Raw genomic sequence first — 19,222 nt, forward strand, 5'->3', positions numbered from 1 at the left:
TGATGTCAACTGAAATGATTTATTATGAAAAAGAATTAAATTAAATTAAAGATGAATTGGGGCTCAGTACCTGCAGCATTTTAAAATGGAAAACTAAAGGTTAATGCACTTCATATCTACTTGGTCACTTCAAAAGTATTCCCTTCAAAAGAATTCCCAAAAGCCCACACAGAGCAGGCTGCAGGACACTGAACTCTAAGAAAGTCACAGTCTTCAGTTCTCTTTCAGGTTACAAAAGACCAAATTCCTCAAGGCAGTGCCTTCCTTGCATACACTGAAGGTATTGTTGGACCATTCTGATCCCTGTCCACATAAGATACTATCACCAGTACCACTGGACGTGCTAGCTGGGAGTCAATCATCTATAACACAAATCATAGTCATGTAACCAGTATTGAGACTGAACATCAGTCACCTGACATACAGCTCAGAGTTTGGTGTTGGCAAATAATAAAAAACACCAGTGAGAAAAGGGCTCACAGTAAGGGTGCGAATATAATAATTTCGTAGTGCATGTGTAAAACGTGTTTTTTACACTCCTGATGTTGTGCTTAATGTGCAGAAGGAAAAAAACACCTTGCTGACTGAACCGCAGCTGTGGAAGTGATTGCTGTTTGCCTTCTAAGGGAAATGAAGCAATGCGAGTGGTTATGGTTTTACAATGTGCATTTTCTTCAGGGAAGACTTTTGAAAGGCATCATCTGTCTCTAGAGTTCTTGTAATAACCTTGGTTTATACACCACCTTGGGATTAAAGACATTAACCACCTTGCCCTGTTTAGCAGCATCACTGAAACAGCAGAACAAGTCCTCTTTGAAATGCAGTTTATTCTACAAACATTTAGAGTAAAATCTTGAGCTAATTTCCATAAGTGCTTATAATACCAGAAGGAAAAGGCACAAGAGAGAAGTATGGTCATTTGAATTTTACTCACAGCTGTTTTCTAAACTACTCACTTGCTAGGGAAGCATTAAATGGGAGCTGAAATGTTTCCTTTAGTTCATGCTCATGTTGTCCTCTTTGAGCATTTTGTTTCCACACATGCACATTCATCTACATGCACGTATGTGAACTGGACTGTCTTATGCTCGGAGCAAACCAGTTCCACCTTCACTTTGTGACTCCTTTTTTCATGGCAGCAAATGCATTTGTGTTCCATTTCATTGGCCTCAAAGGAATACCTATAGAAATGAGATTTGCACATCAGTCTGCTGCCTGTTGTCTTCCCAAGCTGATCAGTATTTGCTGCTCCAAGTGGAGGTACTTCTAAGGAGCAGAGGAGGAAAATTTCCCATCTATTGTTCTGCTTATCCATAACAGTCTTTCCTCAGGATGCTATTAGCCACGCAGGGCCAGATCATCTGACACCAATGAGGAAAATCCCAGTAACTTCAGTGAATTTTGGATTAAGCCCATTCTGGCAAGGCAGAAAAGAACAATTTATGCAGAGACCAAAGAGCAGGAAAAAACTCCATTAAACACCAGTCCCACATAAGGACATGTTTAAGAACAGGTAGTTAATAAATTTAGTTGATGCCTTATCAAAGGGACATATTTTTCTAACTAAGATAAGGCACTCCTGTCACACTAAAGACATTTAGTCACATTGCTAATGACCGCTGTTCTGCACACCCAGTTTCATCAGCGAGGTCCTTTTAAACAGCAGAAAGGGGACAAACAGCTGCAGCCCATTGGCGACAAGAACCCAGGAAGACCAGGCATGGGGGAGGACAGAGAAAGGTTTCCTACTTACACAGAATAGGTACTGCATGTCCCTTCACAAAAGGGCACTGGGACTGGAGCAGCTGACTTACAGTTGTTGTGGACAATAAACTGCTCTTTCACATTGCGTTTGCATTTATGCGGCAGGTCGATACCTGTGTAGGAGAACATTTCTGTTAGATTTCTTCAGACTGGGGAGTAAATGTTTTGAAAGGTATCTTACAGGAAACCAAGGGCAGATCATCCTACTAAAACTTTTTACAGTTCAAATGATAACCAGAAAAACGAATGAGAGTGTGAAGAGGCACTAATTCAGCAAAGCGATTTCCTGCTGGTCAAGGTACCTTTTTATTTACAGAACAGCTTAAATGAAAACTTATGTATAAGTCCATGTAAAGATTCTGTTCAACCAAGACCTAAAGGAGACATGAAGGATTTGTTTTTTTTAAAATTGTTATAAATTATATTTAAGCTTTAGGATTTTGACTCTAGAATTTTGACATTTGTGACTCTATAACAACCTATGATTTCTGGGTGGATGTTACAGAAAAAAGACCCTTTTTTTCCATGCAGTTTCCAGATGGAAGAATACAGAGCATATTTGATACAAAACTTCTTATCTGGAGTATAGTTCAAACCAACAGTATATCAACTATTTAAAAACATAGAAAAAGAGATCAAAGAATTTTAGTGTCCTGATTGGAAGAATGAGGCAGATTTTTAGCCTCAGCTGTGAGTGGATTTTTAGCTTCAACTGTGAGGTAAAAAACAGCTCTGCTGCTCTAAGAACAGCCTTCCAGTCTGTGGAAACTGAAGACTCTCGGTGCATGCAGAAACAAAACTACAAGCAGGGAAGAAGCTAACAGCATTGGAATAGGAAATCAGTGATTTAATGCACTCACATGTTTTACAACAGCCATCTGAAGTCACATCAACTGTCCCCTGTATTGAAAGCAAGTGTAATCAGAACAGTTCAGATACACGTATTGTTAAGCAGCTAGTAGCAATGATGAGAGTGCAGGTATATTCCCTCATCTCTAACCAACACAGATTCCTCATCAGACCCATTTGTGTACCAATTGTCTATAAAGCTGCTTTAAAAAAAATCCAGCAAAGAAGGGAGTGAATTTTCTTAAAACTATATATCCTCTCAGAAGCCAATTAAGATGTCCTGCAACACATGCCTGACCTTAGGTAGGTGCTATTGAAGTCAGCAGAAAAAACCCAGCCCCAGAGAGTGACAGCTGCTTCAGGAATTGAACAGCCTGACCTGCACAGAACCTACGCCAAAGCTAATTCAAGTCAATGGCCATCTTTATCCCTGCTTTGGTTTTCAGATCTGCTGCGAAGCCCCACAAAGCTTCTGAAAGTTACTGGAAACCACTAATTGCTGAAAGCCAGGGCTTGACGGATGCCCCTTGCTCATCCATGTACCACTTCTTTGCTTTGCCATGTACCAGAAGACACTGTGTTCATCAGTTCCCCCAGGTGTCCATTGTGAGTTACCATTTGCTCAATTGCATTTTGTAACACTGGTGTTTCTCAAATGATGAAAAATACCAGCTTGCTATTGTCCCAATATTCTTCTCTTTCATGTTCTAGTGCTTATCCCACAAATAAAATGTATGGGTTGTTTGCGAATAGTTTTGTTTTACTTCCATGGGACACTCCATTCAGGACAGAAAAAGCACATTTCCTTCAAACAAGGATGATCAGCTCAGAAAAATCAAGAAATACTGAAGTGGTTCATTCAAAACAGTAGAGAAAGCTCCTAGACCATCAGTCTTTTTTTCTGGCTCTAAAATACTTACTGGGACACAGTTTGATTCTTCAAATGGTAGGCAGACCTTTACTCTACTAGTCAAGGAAAACTGGCCCGCTGATTCAGTGCATGTGTACTGAGTGCAGTTATCGTATGGAGCTTTGTAACTCTTTCCAACCTGAATAAAAACCGGAAAAAAACCCCAACCCAATATAGTATAGCAATAAAAATAGAATAACACAACAGTTACACAGTCAATGAACTGGCAGAGGGACTATATAACTCTGAAAGTGCTGAGATGTCTAGAACTCACATCTGCAAATTAGGTACCAAGCTCACCCACTATCAGCCTATGCAAAATCCCTTTTGTGACCACCTAAGTGGAAAGAATCAAAAGCTGGTGGCAGAATGAGCATAGAGGTATGAACAGAAATGCCAGAAGGTAGGTGTGTTAGTGCATGTGGAATAAAATATACACAAAAGAAAAATAGTTATTTTAAAGGATTTCAACAGTTTTATTTTTTAATAGATGGAAGAAAAGCTAGAAGCATGAAAGAGAAGTCTTCATAATTGAGGTTAATGAATAAATGCAAAGCCTCCTCATGGAAACATAAAAATTGTATATTGGCACTGGAGAAGTTAGCTTGCATGATAAATTATCAAGGAATAAAAGGATGAAAGAGAAAAGATACAGAATAGAAAAGATGCAAGAGCTACCAGAGAAGCAACAGCATGTAAGACAATAGTCACCGGTTGAGAGAGGAGTAGCAGGCTGTAATAAAACCAAAGAGCTACCCTGAGGCTCAGCCCATGTCTACACAACGCTACGCTCACAAGATGATGTATTATTACCTGGGCGTGTTACCGAGGCACACTACACTATAGCAGCTACCCCACTCCTGATTTCTGCCTCAGCAAGTTCAGAACTAGTGGTAGTACGGCTGTACCAGCTCGCTCACACTGCGCAGCCCTGTATCTCCAGGGAAGATAATGACACTGTTTCCAGATTGGAGCAGTATGATGTGAAGGCAGCTCACGTGTCTCTGCAAGAGCATTACCACACAACATCATCATTCCCTCCAAATTCTTTCTCTCTGTTGCGTGTCAGGAGGTGGGGGTGTAACATGATTTCCATTCCTGACAGAGATGCGTAATTTTCAACACAGTGGTGCCTGTGAGATGCACACAGCAGGGAGCAGCTCTATAAACATCTACATTTACTTTGGAAATACAGACATTTTTAAATCTCCTACAGGTCTTCTCAGCCTCAAAATGTATGACACTAGTTCAAAAATGTTGAGGTCTTTTTGATAATTCAGCTGTCTGTGCAGAGCAAGGGAGAGCTTACCTCAATGGTCACATTGCCAAATGGAAAATTTGCCACACACGCCACTTGCTGACACTGGCTGCAGCACTGGCCTTCCTCTTCCACGTAGCGGAAACCCTGTGGGAATAATATTTCCATTTAGCCATGTTATCTGATGTCTTGTTCATGAAGCAACTTTGGATCAAAGCCACACTGGAGATGACAGAGGAAATGAGCCAACCTTCTGGTTTCATTTCTGTTGTCTTTAGAAACCTGTTGGAACAACTTTAAGTCTGACAATCAAAGATGAAAATTTCTTTCTCTTATTGAATAGTGACTTCTGGGCCCTTCATTTACCATGAAGACATTGTCACTGCCTATTCTTCTTTGGGCTAACACACAAGTCAGGCCAAGTAAATTAATTCAGCAGATGATTACTTGCACAATATACCACCAGTGCTTGGTCTGATATGATTATCCACAAGAATTGCTGCTGTCAGATATGTGAAGATCATGCATGTTATTTCCTCCCCTGTGTTTTAGGTATCCATTGGTCTCTTGGAGGGTGTGGCTGGCTTCAGGATAAAGAATAATGGTTTCATCCATTTTTAGGATTGGTGGTGGGTTTGGCCTTAACTGGGCAAGAATGGAAAAGAAACCACTCTTTTCTTACATTCGGTAATAGACTGAACAGCTTGTGTGCAGACTCTCAGCTGACTGTCTGGAAACATATAAACCACCGTGGAGTTTCTTCACAACCTGAATTTTTGGGTGGACAATGGGCAACACCAACAGAACGACACAAACACTGTCTTTCAGCAGTTGGACTTCTCTTTAACAGGTTCGCAATCATTCTCCCTCAGGGCATCTTTCCAAGAGTGACCTCTAAATTTGCTAGAGCAAAAGTAACCAGCACCCTAAAAAGGAATTTGCAAAAAATATAGTAGAAGATTGTATCCTGCTATCTTTCAGCGAGGAAGCAGTTATACTATCCCAGTTTTATAGTACATCCCCTCAGCAGCCATTGTTTGTGGTCGGGGAGGCTGAGCATGCAGCGCTGACCTGCTGGCAGGTGGTTTGGCATTTCACTGGAACACACTGGATGTGGTTGGTCCGTGTCACAACGTCCTGCTCATCTGTGCACACACAGTCCTCACAAGAGCTTTTAGGCACCATTGCCCCAGGCTGGAAATACAGAGGAGAGAGGAGACAGGCCATGGCAAGAATTCACTGGGTTCTAGAATAAACATAGATCCCCTGGACTATGAATGCTTCTGTCTGGGATTTATTTTTGGAAGGACTTCCTGAAATGAATACCTCCAGATCTCTAAAACCTCACACTGTCAGTATCACAAAACAAACACAAGGCTGACACTCCCAAGTGCATCAATCACATTAACTGAGTTATTATGTTATCTCATATATTCCATGCACCAATTTTCACTCAGTTTGACCTAGTAATTAATCTTTCAACATCCAATGAGATTTAAAATTTGTATTCAATCACAAATCTAACTTCTCAACTCTAAAACACAGGTAAAATCTCTAAGCAAGCTACTGGCCTCTAGCATTATTTATTCAGTAATGTTTCCAATAGTACATAAGACTACTGGCAGGGAAAAATTACAGGTCATTCTAAATCCTGTTTTTTATGTGAGTGTTGACAATAACAATTTCAGGAAACTCTGTCTCAGGCAGCATTAACCTGTGGAAAGAAGTGTCTGGAAGAAGACCTACCTTAAATTCAACTCCTTCAGAAACACATACACCTTTAGGTACTGTAAGAAAAAATAAAATGAAAAGGATGTGCTAGGAGTGATATAAACAGTTACTATACTCATCTCTGAATTGTGAGTGATTTAGAGGAGACAAAGAGTAGAACTAGGTTTATTCACTAGCCTTAATAGCCTGCTCAAAAGGAGGGGGAAAAAATACATGGTGCTAAGTGTTACTTGGAAGCCCACATGTAACATCTGCTCAGAGAACAGCCCTGAGAAGGACTTAGGAGTAGTAGTGGGTGGAAAACTGACTATGACCAACAATGTGCATTCACAGCCCAGAAAGCCAACCGTGTCCTGGGCTGCATCAAGAGGAGTGTGGCTAGCAGGTCGAGGGAGGGGATTCTGCCCCTGTACTCTGCTTTCATGAGAACACCCCCTGCAGTGCTGTGTCCAGCTCTGGGGGCACCAACATCAGAAGGACACGGACCTGCTCAAGCGGGGCCAGAGGAGGCCATGAAGATGCTCGGGGGGATGGAGCACCTCCCCTGTGAGGACAGGCTGAGAGAGTTGGGGGTGTTCAGCTGAAGGAGAGAAGGTTCCAGGGAGACCTTTTAGAGGCCTCCCAGTACTTAAAGGGGCTACAGGAAAGATGGGGAGGGACTCTTGATCAGGGGTGTAGAGATGGGTGAGGGGTAATGGTTTTAAACTGAAAGAGGGTTGATTTAGATTATATATAAGGAAGAAATTCTTACTGTGAGGGTGGTGAGGCCCTGGCACAGGTTGCCCAGAGAAGCTGTGGCTGCCCCCTCCCTGGAAGGGTTCAAGGCCAGGTTGGATGGGGCTGTGAGCAACCTGGGCTAGTGGAAGGTGTCCCTGCCCATGGCAGGGGGCTTGGAACTGCGTGATCTTTAAGGTCCCTTCCAACCCAAACCAGTCTGTGATTCTATGATTCTATGTTATATATGAAGTGGAGGGTAATTCTATATCCTGTATTTTCCATATGGAAAAATTTATTTACCTCATGGTTTTTTACTTATACTTGAAATTAGTTGAGGCTTTCTTTATTGCTAACCATCTTGCTAGTAACAGAGCCAATGGGAAGCTGGGTCAAGTATGTCAATCTGGAAATATAATTTGGCAGCAGAGCTTGTGGAAGGGTTCAATGAAACTGACGTTCAGTATCTGATCCATAACTTTGAATACTAGCTACAGAGAACCTTCAGCAGTTACTGTACCTCCACAAAAAAAACCCTCCAAATGTAAAGGCTGAGAGGGAAGGTGAGAGACTACTGCTTATGATTTTGACTCATTTAGAAAAAAATAAATAGTTCAAGGAATAAATAAAACACCTTAAGGAAACATGGTACTTACTACAGGAGAAGATAGGACAACAACCGTCCTCAGATATAGCAACCACTGGTTGGAAGCCTAAGTCACATGTTGTTTTGTTGATAATGCAGGCTTTTATATCACATTCTGCAATAGACAACAGAGATAAAGTAAGCCAAAGCATCATCTAGAAATAGATGACTCTTGAACCACCCATTTTTGGAGTTTGGGACATGTTCAGGTGAAGTATCTCTAAGCTTTCTCTATTGTAAAGCTCTTCCCTGGACATATACTTCTGGCCCTTGTTCCTGCTTTGCTTCCCCGCTGGATGTCATCTCTAAAAAACTCAAACACCCTCATTTCAGAGAAATGAGACATACAAGTTGGAGTAAAGGTAAATGACTCAGAGAGTGAAAAAAATCAAGAGGTAGTAGATGAGAGCCAAAGATGTAGAGGCTAGGGCACGCCAAGCAAAACACCATGACAGTGCTCACTGGTCCCTCAAGGCATCCAAGGAGCCTAATGGACCTCTGCCTGGCAGCATGAAGGGATGAGGAACAGAAAAACATCCCACCAGCATTGCCAGGATTCCCTGTCTTGCATCTTCCTACAGGTGTTGGGAATGGCCAGGGTTAGGAGCAGGCTGATGAGGAGGTCCTGTGCTATGGTGGACATTTTGGACTTGGAGAGTGCAAATGGAAAGGTGAAGGCAAACATATATCAAGAACCTCCACAGAAGGCCTTGGGTGAGCCTGGAAGATGAGCACATCCTCCCTTACTGGATGGATCTCTGTGCAAGGATCACCCTCTCCTCTCAGAAGGGAGAAGAGTCGGCGGGTCCTATGAAACACCTGGTGGTCCCAGTGATCCATGGGGGTTTTTCCAATGTAAATATCTGACAGGTCATGGCACTGGTTTAGAATATAAGCTGGACCAGAGGAGGTCTCTGCTGATAACAAGAGCTCCTGATGGAAGAAATGACCACTCCAGTGTGTTTATTTGAATCTGGTACCTGTGGGGTACCAGATCTCAGTTGAGGATTGCTGCTAAAGGCAAATGATGCCACATTATGACATCTGAATTATCTACTCACCACAGACTGTTTCTGTGCAGCATGGGTCATCCAGACGTGTTTTTATTTTGCGTACAAAGCCCTCTTTAGTGCAGTTGATAGGTGGAGATTTAGCACAAGGGCGGGGGAAGCAAGAGATATTCAAGGTCGCTTCATCGCAAGCACAGTATTGACAGTTGTGCTCCCAAGCCTCTCTAGGCTGTGAAAACAATAGGGACTGTTCAGAGAGCAAAAACTAGCAACATTATATTAATGGATGTCTGCTGCAAGACAGTGTAGGGCTGGGTTGTCCTAATTTATTATGTAGGAAAATCACAGTTCAAATCCCAGAGGGAGGAGAAGGGAACAGTAAGAAAAAGTGCTATTATCTGCTACCTTCCTTTGCAGGTTTACATGTTTCCAGAAGGGAAGCCTGGTTCTACCAGGAAACAGTGATTCCCACAAACTGCTATTTCTGCTTCTGTACCTCAAGTGATTAATAAAGTTCTGGAGTTAATAAAATCTGCTGTTTTCTTCCCCGCTGTCATTGCAGTTCATTGATATTGAAGCTTAGAATTAAAAGAAGAAACTCATGCAGTCATTTTTACAGGAGGTCGCAGCACCCAGCTATAGTATAAAGACAGTATTTTCCTTTTTCTTACCTGTTTCACTGACCCATCTTGTGCAGTGCAACCTATAAAATGAATTACAAATTCCTTTAGGGATAACTGAACTGGGGAAAACAACAGAAGCAGGATGACAGAAATAGAAGGAAGGTCTTGAAATCTGAGAAACAGTCACAAGGAGAGAGATCCAGAGTGCAAAGTCACATCTTAAAGATCCTCCTCTTCGTTCTTTTGAAAGTTGCACTTTATGCATAAGAGCAGGCAGAAACTGCCAATTTGAAACATTCCCAGCCTAACTAGAAAGAGTCAGTATCAAGGTCTCCCCCGTTTCCTCTGAACCCAGAACATCTGCCTTAATGTGCACTTCTAGCCAAGCTCTTATCTCCCCTTCCCATCCCACCATTTACATTATTTCTTACCACAGACAGAAACACAAATGCCATCATGATCATTCAGCAGAATTTTTCTATCAGGGCAGTAACATCCCTCAACAAACACTGGTGTGTTATTTTGGGAGCTGAAGGTGTCCATAACGACTTCTCTGCACAATTACAATGTAAACAAGAATGAATGAGAGGCAGAAATGTACCCCAGGGCAATCAGACACCCATCCCAAGCGAATGTGAACTTCCAGCCTTCCTTGGTGATTTTCAAATTATGGACTTGAAAAGTGCCTTAGGAAATGACCCACCTGTTGAAGCAAGTGTTTCTTTTTGCTTCCCCACATGGCTTGTAGACCTGATCCTGAGCACAACTGGCCTCTGTGGAGCATTACAACGCACAGGTTAGAAAGCCCAGACCCGTGTGTACCCTTTGATGCACAATGGAGGAACCACGCACGCTAACGCAGCCCACCCCATGGGTCCACAAAGCCCAGGCTCCTGCCCAGCGAGGGTGTCCCTGCAGCTTCAGCAAGAGCTGACAGTGGATTCAGCAAGGTGGTTGCGACAGTACCCCTGAATCCCTGGGTCCCCCCGAGCGGAGCAAAGCATGCGGAGAGAAGCTGTGCGTTGCCATCTAGTGATGAAGCTCTAGGCAGCACACAGGGTTCCTCAGCAGAGCTGCTCAGGAGAGACTATGGGCCCGTTTCCCCCTTGTTTTGCACCAGTTCTGGACTGGAACAACCACTCTGATTTGTTCTTGCTTTCTCTCAGGCCCAGAGCAGCTCAGGAAAGATTGAAGCCTGAGGAACACAAACAGGTGTGTAGGTGAGGAAAGAACAGACCGGAGTTGCTTCACCACCAGCAGGTCTTTCGCAGGCTTACCACACTGCCCATTCGCCTGCCTCCTCCAGTCCACGCAGACCCCGTGGAGCCCGCACAAGGCTGCGTACATCTGCATGCTCTGGCACTCAGTGCTGGGGTGCCGTTTGGAGCACCCGCTGGCCACACACGCCTCGTAATAGGGCTGGGGGGGGATCACACCATGGCACTCAGTCAGGTTCCTTTGCAAAGCAAGGAGACAGACATGGCATTTCACTTCCTTGGGCTACTTCCAAAGAAGAATTCAACTCAGAACCAAACCCATCCCCACCCAGAGAAAGCTTCAAGGTAAAGATACAACTACAATTTGCTCAGATAGGCAATACACGCATACAGCTTAAGAATGAGTTTTACCTCCCTTTCTTTACAATGCTTTGAAAAGAAGCAATTTTATGTTGGCCTGATAACTTCAAAGAAAAATCTCCTGCACAGCTCACAGCTATATTTCTATATGCTGACATTTTTACGTCAGCATGTTTGACTATCCTGTTTTAAACCACAAAATTATTTTAAAAACAGACACACCTTTGCTTACTATATTCTGACTGTGTTCCTTTTCCTCCAGAGCTTTCAGATACTGAATTATAGCTAGTTCCTGGTTGGCTTCTCCAGAACTGGCAGGCAAACGGACTGCCAAGCAACAGACACTACTAACGGAGGACTGATTTTGATGACGCTGCTGGAAAATATCTGCCAAACTCAGGAACATACACATATCAGTTCACTGCTCAGTTTTCCAAGGTATACTAGTCTTCATATTTTCATCATGTCCTATAAGCAGTTCACCCAAGTCATGTAGTGAATCACAAAATTGTCATGTGGACTTATTTTTCTGGCACTTTTGGGAGTTGTCTTACCAGATGATTTTACACAGATTGGAAGGCTCACAGTGTTGATGATATTCAATCTCAGCTGGTTCTAAGACACCTGGATTACAGTATCTGTTGGTAGGATCTGGGACTTTCCAATCTAATGCCATGTCTTTGAAGGACTCGATAACCTCACCATTCCTCTTCATAGCATCATCAGACTTCTGGTTGGTGCAGGTACCTGGTAGCAACATAGAAGCAAAGTGACAGTTCAAGGACAGTTGATGCTGATGAAGACACTTTTAGAGAAAACCTGGAGGGAAGTTCTCCCTGGGGGAAGGTAACAACATGTGGGGTCCTGGATGAGTTCACAAGAACTGTTTGTAGGAAGATAAGGCTAGAAGAAATAGTTTGCCAGTTACTTATGAAAACCAGAGCTGACATGTTGGTTGATGCATTTCTCGTGGTGGCTAAAGCAACTGAGATGGATCTGCCTAGCACAGGACTCTCCAGATTTCATATATTCCCATACTGAGTAGGTATAATCAAGAGAAAGGGCTTAGAAAGAGCCTATCTCCATCCACCAACAGATTGTGAACAGAACAAAAGAAAGTGACTTAAAACTCTGTCTCCTGACAGTCTTTCCACCAAACAGAGATAAATTTATCAAAATTAGTGAGAAATAGAAATCATTGGAGTTGCAAGCATTTAGAGATGTTTACAAGGGGATGAGAGAAAGAAGGAGGAAAACTTATTGCATTTGTTACTGTCAGCTGATGAGGACACTCACCACACAGTCCCATGGTACTGTTATAAAACATTCTGAAAGGGAGTTTTATGTAAAATGTAAGTCGACTGTAGGAGACATAGACTTCTAATTCAGGTATTTCAACTATGACGTAAAGGCCAGAACTGGTTATCGTGATACCATTCTTGGAAATGTCTGGAACAACTTTCTTATCATTAAACAAAATCTGAAAATAAGAGAAACAAAAGGTTTCTATGGACATTCTTCCGGTTTGTGCCACTGGAAAGTAGAGGAGCACAAATTCAGACCTCAGGTGCACCAAATGAAGTCTGTTAAATGCAGTCATTTAAGCAGTTCTGTATGATTTCTTTTTAATATGTTGTAATTTATATTTGAATACCCACATCAGGAAGAAAACCACAATTTTAAATTATGTGATAATTTCCCAAGTTCTTAGAATATACAAATTTTTGTTGACACAAAGGAAAAAAGAGAGAGAAAGCAATGTAATTGCATTTCCTACCCATTCCATTTTTTACAAGCTTCATCCTTTGTCCTGACAGGACAGTTGGCAGTAGAGTAATATAACTACAGTGAAATAATATTGACAACTCATTTTAACACAATACTTTACCAAGTTTGTTTCTTTTCCATGTTCCATTGCTTGTGTCAGAATAACAACAGAGTTGGAATGAAAAATGAGAAGGGACATTGAACAAATTGCTCCATCAACAGCACCACAGTAGTAGTTGTCTATATGAATCCAGAAGTTGTGATGAATTGACTTCACAAGGACATAGGTGCAGTTTTCTTTAAAATGATAATATGTTCCGTCAAAAGTCACATAATGCTCATTTCCCCATCCACTGCAAATACCTGGAAGACAAAGTGACAGGCAAAAATTTAGCCTAGCAAGGACACTTATCTGCTCTTAACAGCCAATTTTTAGATGGGATTTCTGTTCCATTACATCTTACTGAATTAATATGAACGTAATATAGATGTTGACCACATAGACTTATGTTTCTCGAGGCCCAGCTGAACATAACGCAAGTTGCAGGAAGCCTCCTGCTGCAGTACTTACACTGACACTCAAAGACTTCACAGCAACCAGTTTCATCGTAGTGTTTTGTGAATGGGAAACCATTGACACAGAGTTTCAGTTGCTGAGGAGGGCAAGTCATGCTGGACAGTTTAATATTGTTTCCTTGTCCCAGGCAAGTGGCAATCTGGCAGTTTCCAAAATTCCATGTTTCATTAAACTATTGATGGATTGAATAAGAAGAGGAGAGGCACATTACAAAGTAATGTAACAAAACTTGTAAAATCACGCACAGCTACTACGCTCCATTCAGTTAATTGCCTAGCATGGCTTTATTTGCTATCTACTCTTTCTCTAGAAACTTGGTAATATGAAACATATAACAATCAACAGAACCTTGATATCTAATTCCGTTCTACAACATTTTGTATAGGACTCAATATTAAGGTCCTGACCACTTCTGATGATAGAACACTGCCAGATGTGGTTTCCTAACCTTTTTTCAGCTTAGGTAGTTCTGCCCACATACAATCATTTAGATGTTTTAGGAGAACAGAATAATCTTCAAGTTATTCCCTCAATTATTTGGGGGCTTCTGGTATACTTCTCTATCATCTGAATCATCTAATTCAACCACACCTACAGTCCAGCTGTAGCAGTAGTTACCAGCATCAGAAAAGAACACCAAACTTAGGCAATGCTGTAACTGAAGAAACACATCTTCTTTGAAGTGTCTCACCTTTCTGGGTGGAATGAGCCCAAGACAATCGCTCACAGGAGTCTCTGTGGAAGCAGGAACTTGGCTTGTTGCACTGGGAGAAGATGTTGGTGGACAGGCTTTGGAGTCTGGATCACAGACCTTGAGGGCCTCAGCATGACCAATTTTACACTCTGCCCAGATTAATTCAATCTGACACGATGCATTGCAAATGGAGTAAGCACAATGACCTGATACATTCACTGGCAGAGAAACATTTTCTCCTGCAAGGCCAAAACCCAACTGTTAGTGCGGGACTGTGCATGAAAATGGTAACTGTCCAGGCCTGTGGGTCACAGATTGGACACATAACCCTGCATTTAACTAGCTGTGTCTGCCTGTACCCCATGGCCACATTCAGGTGTGACTGTCTGCCTGCAACTCCTTGAATTCAGTGACTGAACCAGGGCTCAATTCATCCAAATGGCAAAGGCTGAGGGAAGGCCACAGGTGCTCTTAAGTACATTAGTGGGAATTGTAAAACAGGAGAGAATACTGAACACATCACTGATTGCATCTGGTCTTTACAAAGAGCAGGAGATAGGTGGTTCGGGAGCTACTAAGACATGAAGAAGAGTCTTCCCTCCTTTGTTTTTGATATATGACTGTGGATTACAAGCCCATGTTCAGCAGTTTGGAATTCAGGGTTTTTGCTGGAGTCCACTAAAGGTAGCATCTAGTATAAGCTTCCTTACACCACGGATATCCAAACCAGGACAAAGTTATAGGGTATGGGAGAGTTGTAGCTCTGAAGGTGTTAGTTGCAGTTCAAAGTTGTAACAACTTGTGGTAAAGTGTAACTGCAGCAGGCTGAATGAGCACTTGCTGAAGCACCTTTATCTAACAGTACATCTTCCCACAGCAATGGTGCAGAAAAAAATTTGCTTGGTTTCTCACCCATTTGTATCAATTGTCCATTGTCATTGCAGAAGCAGGGAGTGGCTACCATTGACGATGGAGGTGCAGATGTTACAGGTTGCATATGTGGTTCTGCAGGAAATGAAATAAATTAATATTCAAATCCTCTGCTACTCTACTTTCAAGCCCTATGTCATCTATTACTTTCTCTACAATAACAAAAAGAGGAAAAAAATAATCATTTTTATGCCCCCACCACATTCTGTACATGTACACACTAAAACCATCCTCTCTGTATTTGTATACACTCTATTACACTGTATGCTACTAGAATAATGCACACACACTCCCCCTTCTAGTTAGTTTTTTTCTATATAGACTACAATAAACCGCCCTTCTACTGTCACTTATTCATTCCAACTTAAGGTTTCTCTGAACTTTCTAATCCTGCAGGACTTAACCTGACTTTGGAGAGGTGATTTCCAGTGACACTCCATTTTGCCTTTTAATGCCTTGTTGCGAAGAATCTGTTGGTTTAAATACAGACAGTTCATTTAGACATTTTACTATGCCACCTACACTCTGCTTTCAGTAGTCCTTCCTTTCCTAGCTATTACTCCATTATACTTCTTATTCCACTTGTTAACACATTTAATAAATACCAAATGCGTGGTCTCACCATCAAGTCTTTAGCCCCTCCACTCCCTTGAGTAGAGAAGATAACTTTTAATTTTCCTTGTCCCCTCTGTATAATTTGCTACCAGGATAATACACATTTTCTTATGCACTTATTTTTCTTTGCTATAACCATGTGGCAAAACTCCACCTTTTCTTTATTTCTCTTTACATCTTATTTTCAGTTCATTCACATCCCCTTCACCCTGCAACTTCTCTTTTGGGAAGGGAGTAAACAGCCAGGCAGTTTTATTTTCTTGCTTCAGTGACCCATTTGAGACTGACTTATTCCAACGCAGAAAACAGTACAATAAGAACCACAGTGTGATATAGGTCATAAGAAGGAGAAAAACAAGGTTTAGAAGTATAAAATTCTGAGACTAATGCCACCAGTGTCAACTGTGGTATGCCCAAAGTTATTGTAAAAGCTGTACTGAAAAATGGCCAAATATATCTCTTCTGTCTTTACCCCATTGACAGTAAGAATCTATACAAATTACACTTTTGGTCAACACCATGAGACCCACAATCTCTGAACCCTTGTTCCTGAACCTTCAGCTTCCTTAAATTCTGTGCTTAACCTAGACATGCAGTAGGAGTCTTTTTCCAAGATGGAGGAATCTTATTACTATTACAGACACTCATAAAATCACCACCAAACCTCTCATAAATCTAGTACCTTGTGCTGGTGTGGATGCTGTTCTGCAAGGGATGGGTGTTTTAATGATCTCTCCGTTAGGGCCACAGACAGCATCACCACACTCGGTCCCATATACTTGGCTGTATACAGTTTCATTTAAGGCATAGGTCTTTCCATGGTAGCAGCAAAGGCAATCTGAGGCACCAAAAAAGCAAATGCCATGGTAACAGGGGACACTTGTAATGTAAATACAAACAAACAGAAAACCGAACTCTCAATTTACCCTTCTGTAACTAATCATCAAACATGATTTACCTGGCTGAAAAACTTTCTCAGTTTCTACTTGAGAAGTTGCACTGGGAGTCTACCTCATTTATTTAAAGTGGGTTGGATTTATGTTGGTGGTGGTGGTGTTTCTTGGAGTTAGCATGCGTAGAGGAATTACTGGCTGGTGAAAGCATCAGAACTGGCACTGTCCTCACACAGCACAGGTGCGTTCCCTCTTGGCAGGGAATGTGACTGGGATTACTGCCTTGCTGAGTGATAAAACCCTGGCTCAGAAGGTGTTGCACAGCCATTTCCATCTACTAATGAGGAATGTGCAGTGATAAACAATTTCACTTAAATTTATGAGAAGCCCTCCAGGTTTTGGAGAATGTGCAGTCAGGAACCCAAGGGGATATATCTATTACTGTAACAAAATCAGCAAAACTGAAGATGTATTGTCTGCTGGGTCACCCTGCATTTTGGGATGTGGTTTCTCCCAGATATGGGAATGAACTGATACCATACCTTTAGGCACACAAACTTGTCTCTCATGATCTAGCTGTCTAGGCTTATTATGAGTTTAATAGACAGGAAATAGCACCTCTACAAGATTTGTCCTGTTTTAAAGGTGCTTATTAAAACAGGTACCATGAATGGCCTGCTTCAGACTACTTTCTGTCCATCTTCATTGACTCCAAGGAAGTATAAATCTGGAGAAGTGGCATTTACCTGGGTGAGATGAATCCCACATTTCACACCTCTCTACTTCCTCCCTGTGATTATCCTTTAGATAGTTCTTCAGGTCAAAGGCTGCATTTTGCTCATCAAAGTATATCTGTACACACATCCACCTATTGAGCTAGCTAGCTAGTTGGAGTCCTATTACCAATACACCTGCAGTAACATGTGTTGTTGGGTTGTTTCAGTCCCATCATCACTCAATGAAAGGTGAGGATGGTGAAAAGTTACCTTTGGAGTCTTCAATACATAGTTTCTCTTCAGGATTGCTGCAGATGAAAAGGAGAAGACTTGTTTTATTGACTTGAAGCAGTATGTGGAATAACGTGTGCAATGGTATCTACTTTTACATAAAAGCCTATTTCTGGAGGATTTAATTATAATTGCCATTGCTTGTGAACATAAACCAAACATTGCCTATCTTGTCCTTTCCAGTCTTCTTCTACCTCTCTCACCATCAACTGACCTACCATGAAGTGCAGTTGGGGAGGGAGACGCACTCCCTACTCTCCTCATCAAAATATGGCTTGTCAGGACTACACTCAGGGTAACAGCCTGGAAAGTTAAAGTAAACAAAGAATTCTTAGTCTGCTTTACATAGATCCAGGGAAAACACATAAATACCTCTATCAGATGCAGATTTGATCCCAAACTGTGGTCCCTGGATGAATGTTCTTTACCCTGTCAATTATTTTTCCATGTCCTCTTTTTCCCTCTACCCCAAAAGTTTTAATTAACTGTTTGTCAACAGATAATTATTCTTTGCAAATTTAGACTGAATGACCTTTTATCTATCACAGATTTAAAGGCAACAGGCAAATTATGCTATGAATGGCACCATTACATGGGGAATTCCTGGTGATGAATGGTCAATGAGTTTCTGGGGCAAATGGGATAGCCCTTCAGCAACTTTGATGCTTAAGACATTGAAAACCAGACTAATAGCTTGACCTCCCATAAACTGCATTGAAGTAAAGCAATAATTACCTTCTAAACTGTACAGCAAGTTGCCACACTTCCCATGTGGGTTCCTGCAGGTCTTTAGACAAGGGACTCCACAGGGTTTATAGAACCACTCATGTTTGTCGGGTGGATTGTAATAATCACAGAACACGGCTGGAACAGAAGAATAAAAAACCTCCAGTTCTCAGACGCCAGGCAGGGGTTATTTTCTAAATCTTGTAAACAAGAGTTTGTTAAATCACACATGCACAGCCATGTTAGAATTCTGCTCTTTATCTCCCATGTGCCTGAGCGCATGGAGCACTGCTTTTAGCTGTGCATTTTTAGTGCAATACTTACGGCAAATGGCAGGCGTTCTCCAGTCAATACAAACACCAGCTCTGCTACAACTTCTTGAATAAGCAGCAACTGAGGTACAAAAGCACTCGCAGTCTCCCACGCTGTCACAGCCACAGAAGTCAGAAACACAAGATTCATAATACGGTATTGGGTTGACCTGTCAGAATACCAACAGATCTGTTACGACAGATGTACCTGGTGCACTGTGTTTTAATGAGAGAAAGGGCTCTGAATTTCTGCCATGAGCTGGCAGTTTCTTTGGCAGAACCAGGCCGAGTTTGTGACAGACTGGGTTTGTCATGAAGGAGCTATCATATTTTACAACAGGTAGTTTTCTATTTTCACCTGCCTGGTAGAATTAGACTCTAAATCTTCTCATTCTTGTGTGTGTGATACTGGCATTTACACCCAAAATGTCTTTCGAGTGTAATTTCTGCAGGACTGAACTACCTCACTTTGGGTTAGCACAGCTATATGGTATGTGCACTCTCTAATCACTGCGAGACAGTGATTAAGTGAGTATAAAAGGAAATCCTATTTCCACTGAGCTTCACTTCTGTTGTGTTTTAACCTGTGCCAACATGAACTAACCGAGGAAATTAAGCCA

The 19,222-nt window shown here is 41.8% G+C and overlaps 1 protein-coding gene across 2 annotated transcripts in view; it reads right to left on the bottom strand.

The window, feature by feature from the left end:
* Nucleotides 1–807: 807 nt before the first annotated feature.
* Nucleotides 808–19,222, bottom strand: part of LOC141931049 (mucin-5B) — a 45,930-nt gene continuing 27,515 nt past the window's right edge. The window contains exons 24-48 of one of the 2 annotated variants that reach the window (XM_074842704.1): nucleotides 18,616–18,772; nucleotides 18,301–18,429; nucleotides 17,784–17,868; nucleotides 17,545–17,582; nucleotides 16,348–16,503; nucleotides 15,455–15,520; nucleotides 15,033–15,125; nucleotides 14,118–14,359; nucleotides 13,421–13,598; nucleotides 12,971–13,212; nucleotides 12,379–12,562; nucleotides 11,637–11,829; nucleotides 10,783–10,961; nucleotides 10,209–10,278; nucleotides 9,937–10,058; nucleotides 9,554–9,585; nucleotides 8,934–9,111; nucleotides 7,883–7,987; nucleotides 6,528–6,568; nucleotides 5,853–5,975; nucleotides 4,833–4,928; nucleotides 3,534–3,662; nucleotides 2,625–2,664; nucleotides 1,754–1,877; nucleotides 808–1,181 (exon numbers count right to left, since the gene is read on the bottom strand). In XM_074842704.1, the coding sequence (XP_074698805.1) occupies nucleotides 1,007–1,181; nucleotides 1,754–1,877; nucleotides 2,625–2,664; nucleotides 3,534–3,662; nucleotides 4,833–4,928; nucleotides 5,853–5,975; nucleotides 6,528–6,568; nucleotides 7,883–7,987; nucleotides 8,934–9,111; nucleotides 9,554–9,585; nucleotides 9,937–10,058; nucleotides 10,209–10,278; nucleotides 10,783–10,961; nucleotides 11,637–11,829; nucleotides 12,379–12,562; nucleotides 12,971–13,212; nucleotides 13,421–13,598; nucleotides 14,118–14,359; nucleotides 15,033–15,125; nucleotides 15,455–15,520; nucleotides 16,348–16,503; nucleotides 17,545–17,582; nucleotides 17,784–17,868; nucleotides 18,301–18,429; nucleotides 18,616–18,772 (3,177 nt within the window). In that variant the 3' untranslated portion in view covers nucleotides 808–1,006. The remainder of the gene's footprint in view (nucleotides 1,182–1,753; nucleotides 1,878–2,624; nucleotides 2,665–3,533; nucleotides 3,663–4,832; nucleotides 4,929–5,852; nucleotides 5,976–6,527; nucleotides 6,569–7,882; nucleotides 7,988–8,933; nucleotides 9,112–9,553; nucleotides 9,586–9,936; nucleotides 10,059–10,208; nucleotides 10,279–10,782; nucleotides 10,962–11,636; nucleotides 11,830–12,378; nucleotides 12,563–12,970; nucleotides 13,213–13,420; nucleotides 13,599–14,117; nucleotides 14,360–15,032; nucleotides 15,126–15,454; nucleotides 15,521–16,347; nucleotides 16,504–17,544; nucleotides 17,583–17,783; nucleotides 17,869–18,300; nucleotides 18,430–18,615; nucleotides 18,773–19,222) is intronic. The other variant, XM_074842706.1, reaches the window with a different exon arrangement.

Source organism: Strix aluco, chromosome 16 (genome assembly GCF_031877795.1).
Source record: "Strix aluco isolate bStrAlu1 chromosome 16, bStrAlu1.hap1, whole genome shotgun sequence".
In the NCBI taxonomy this organism is placed as follows: Eukaryota; Metazoa; Chordata; class Aves; order Strigiformes; family Strigidae; genus Strix; species Strix aluco.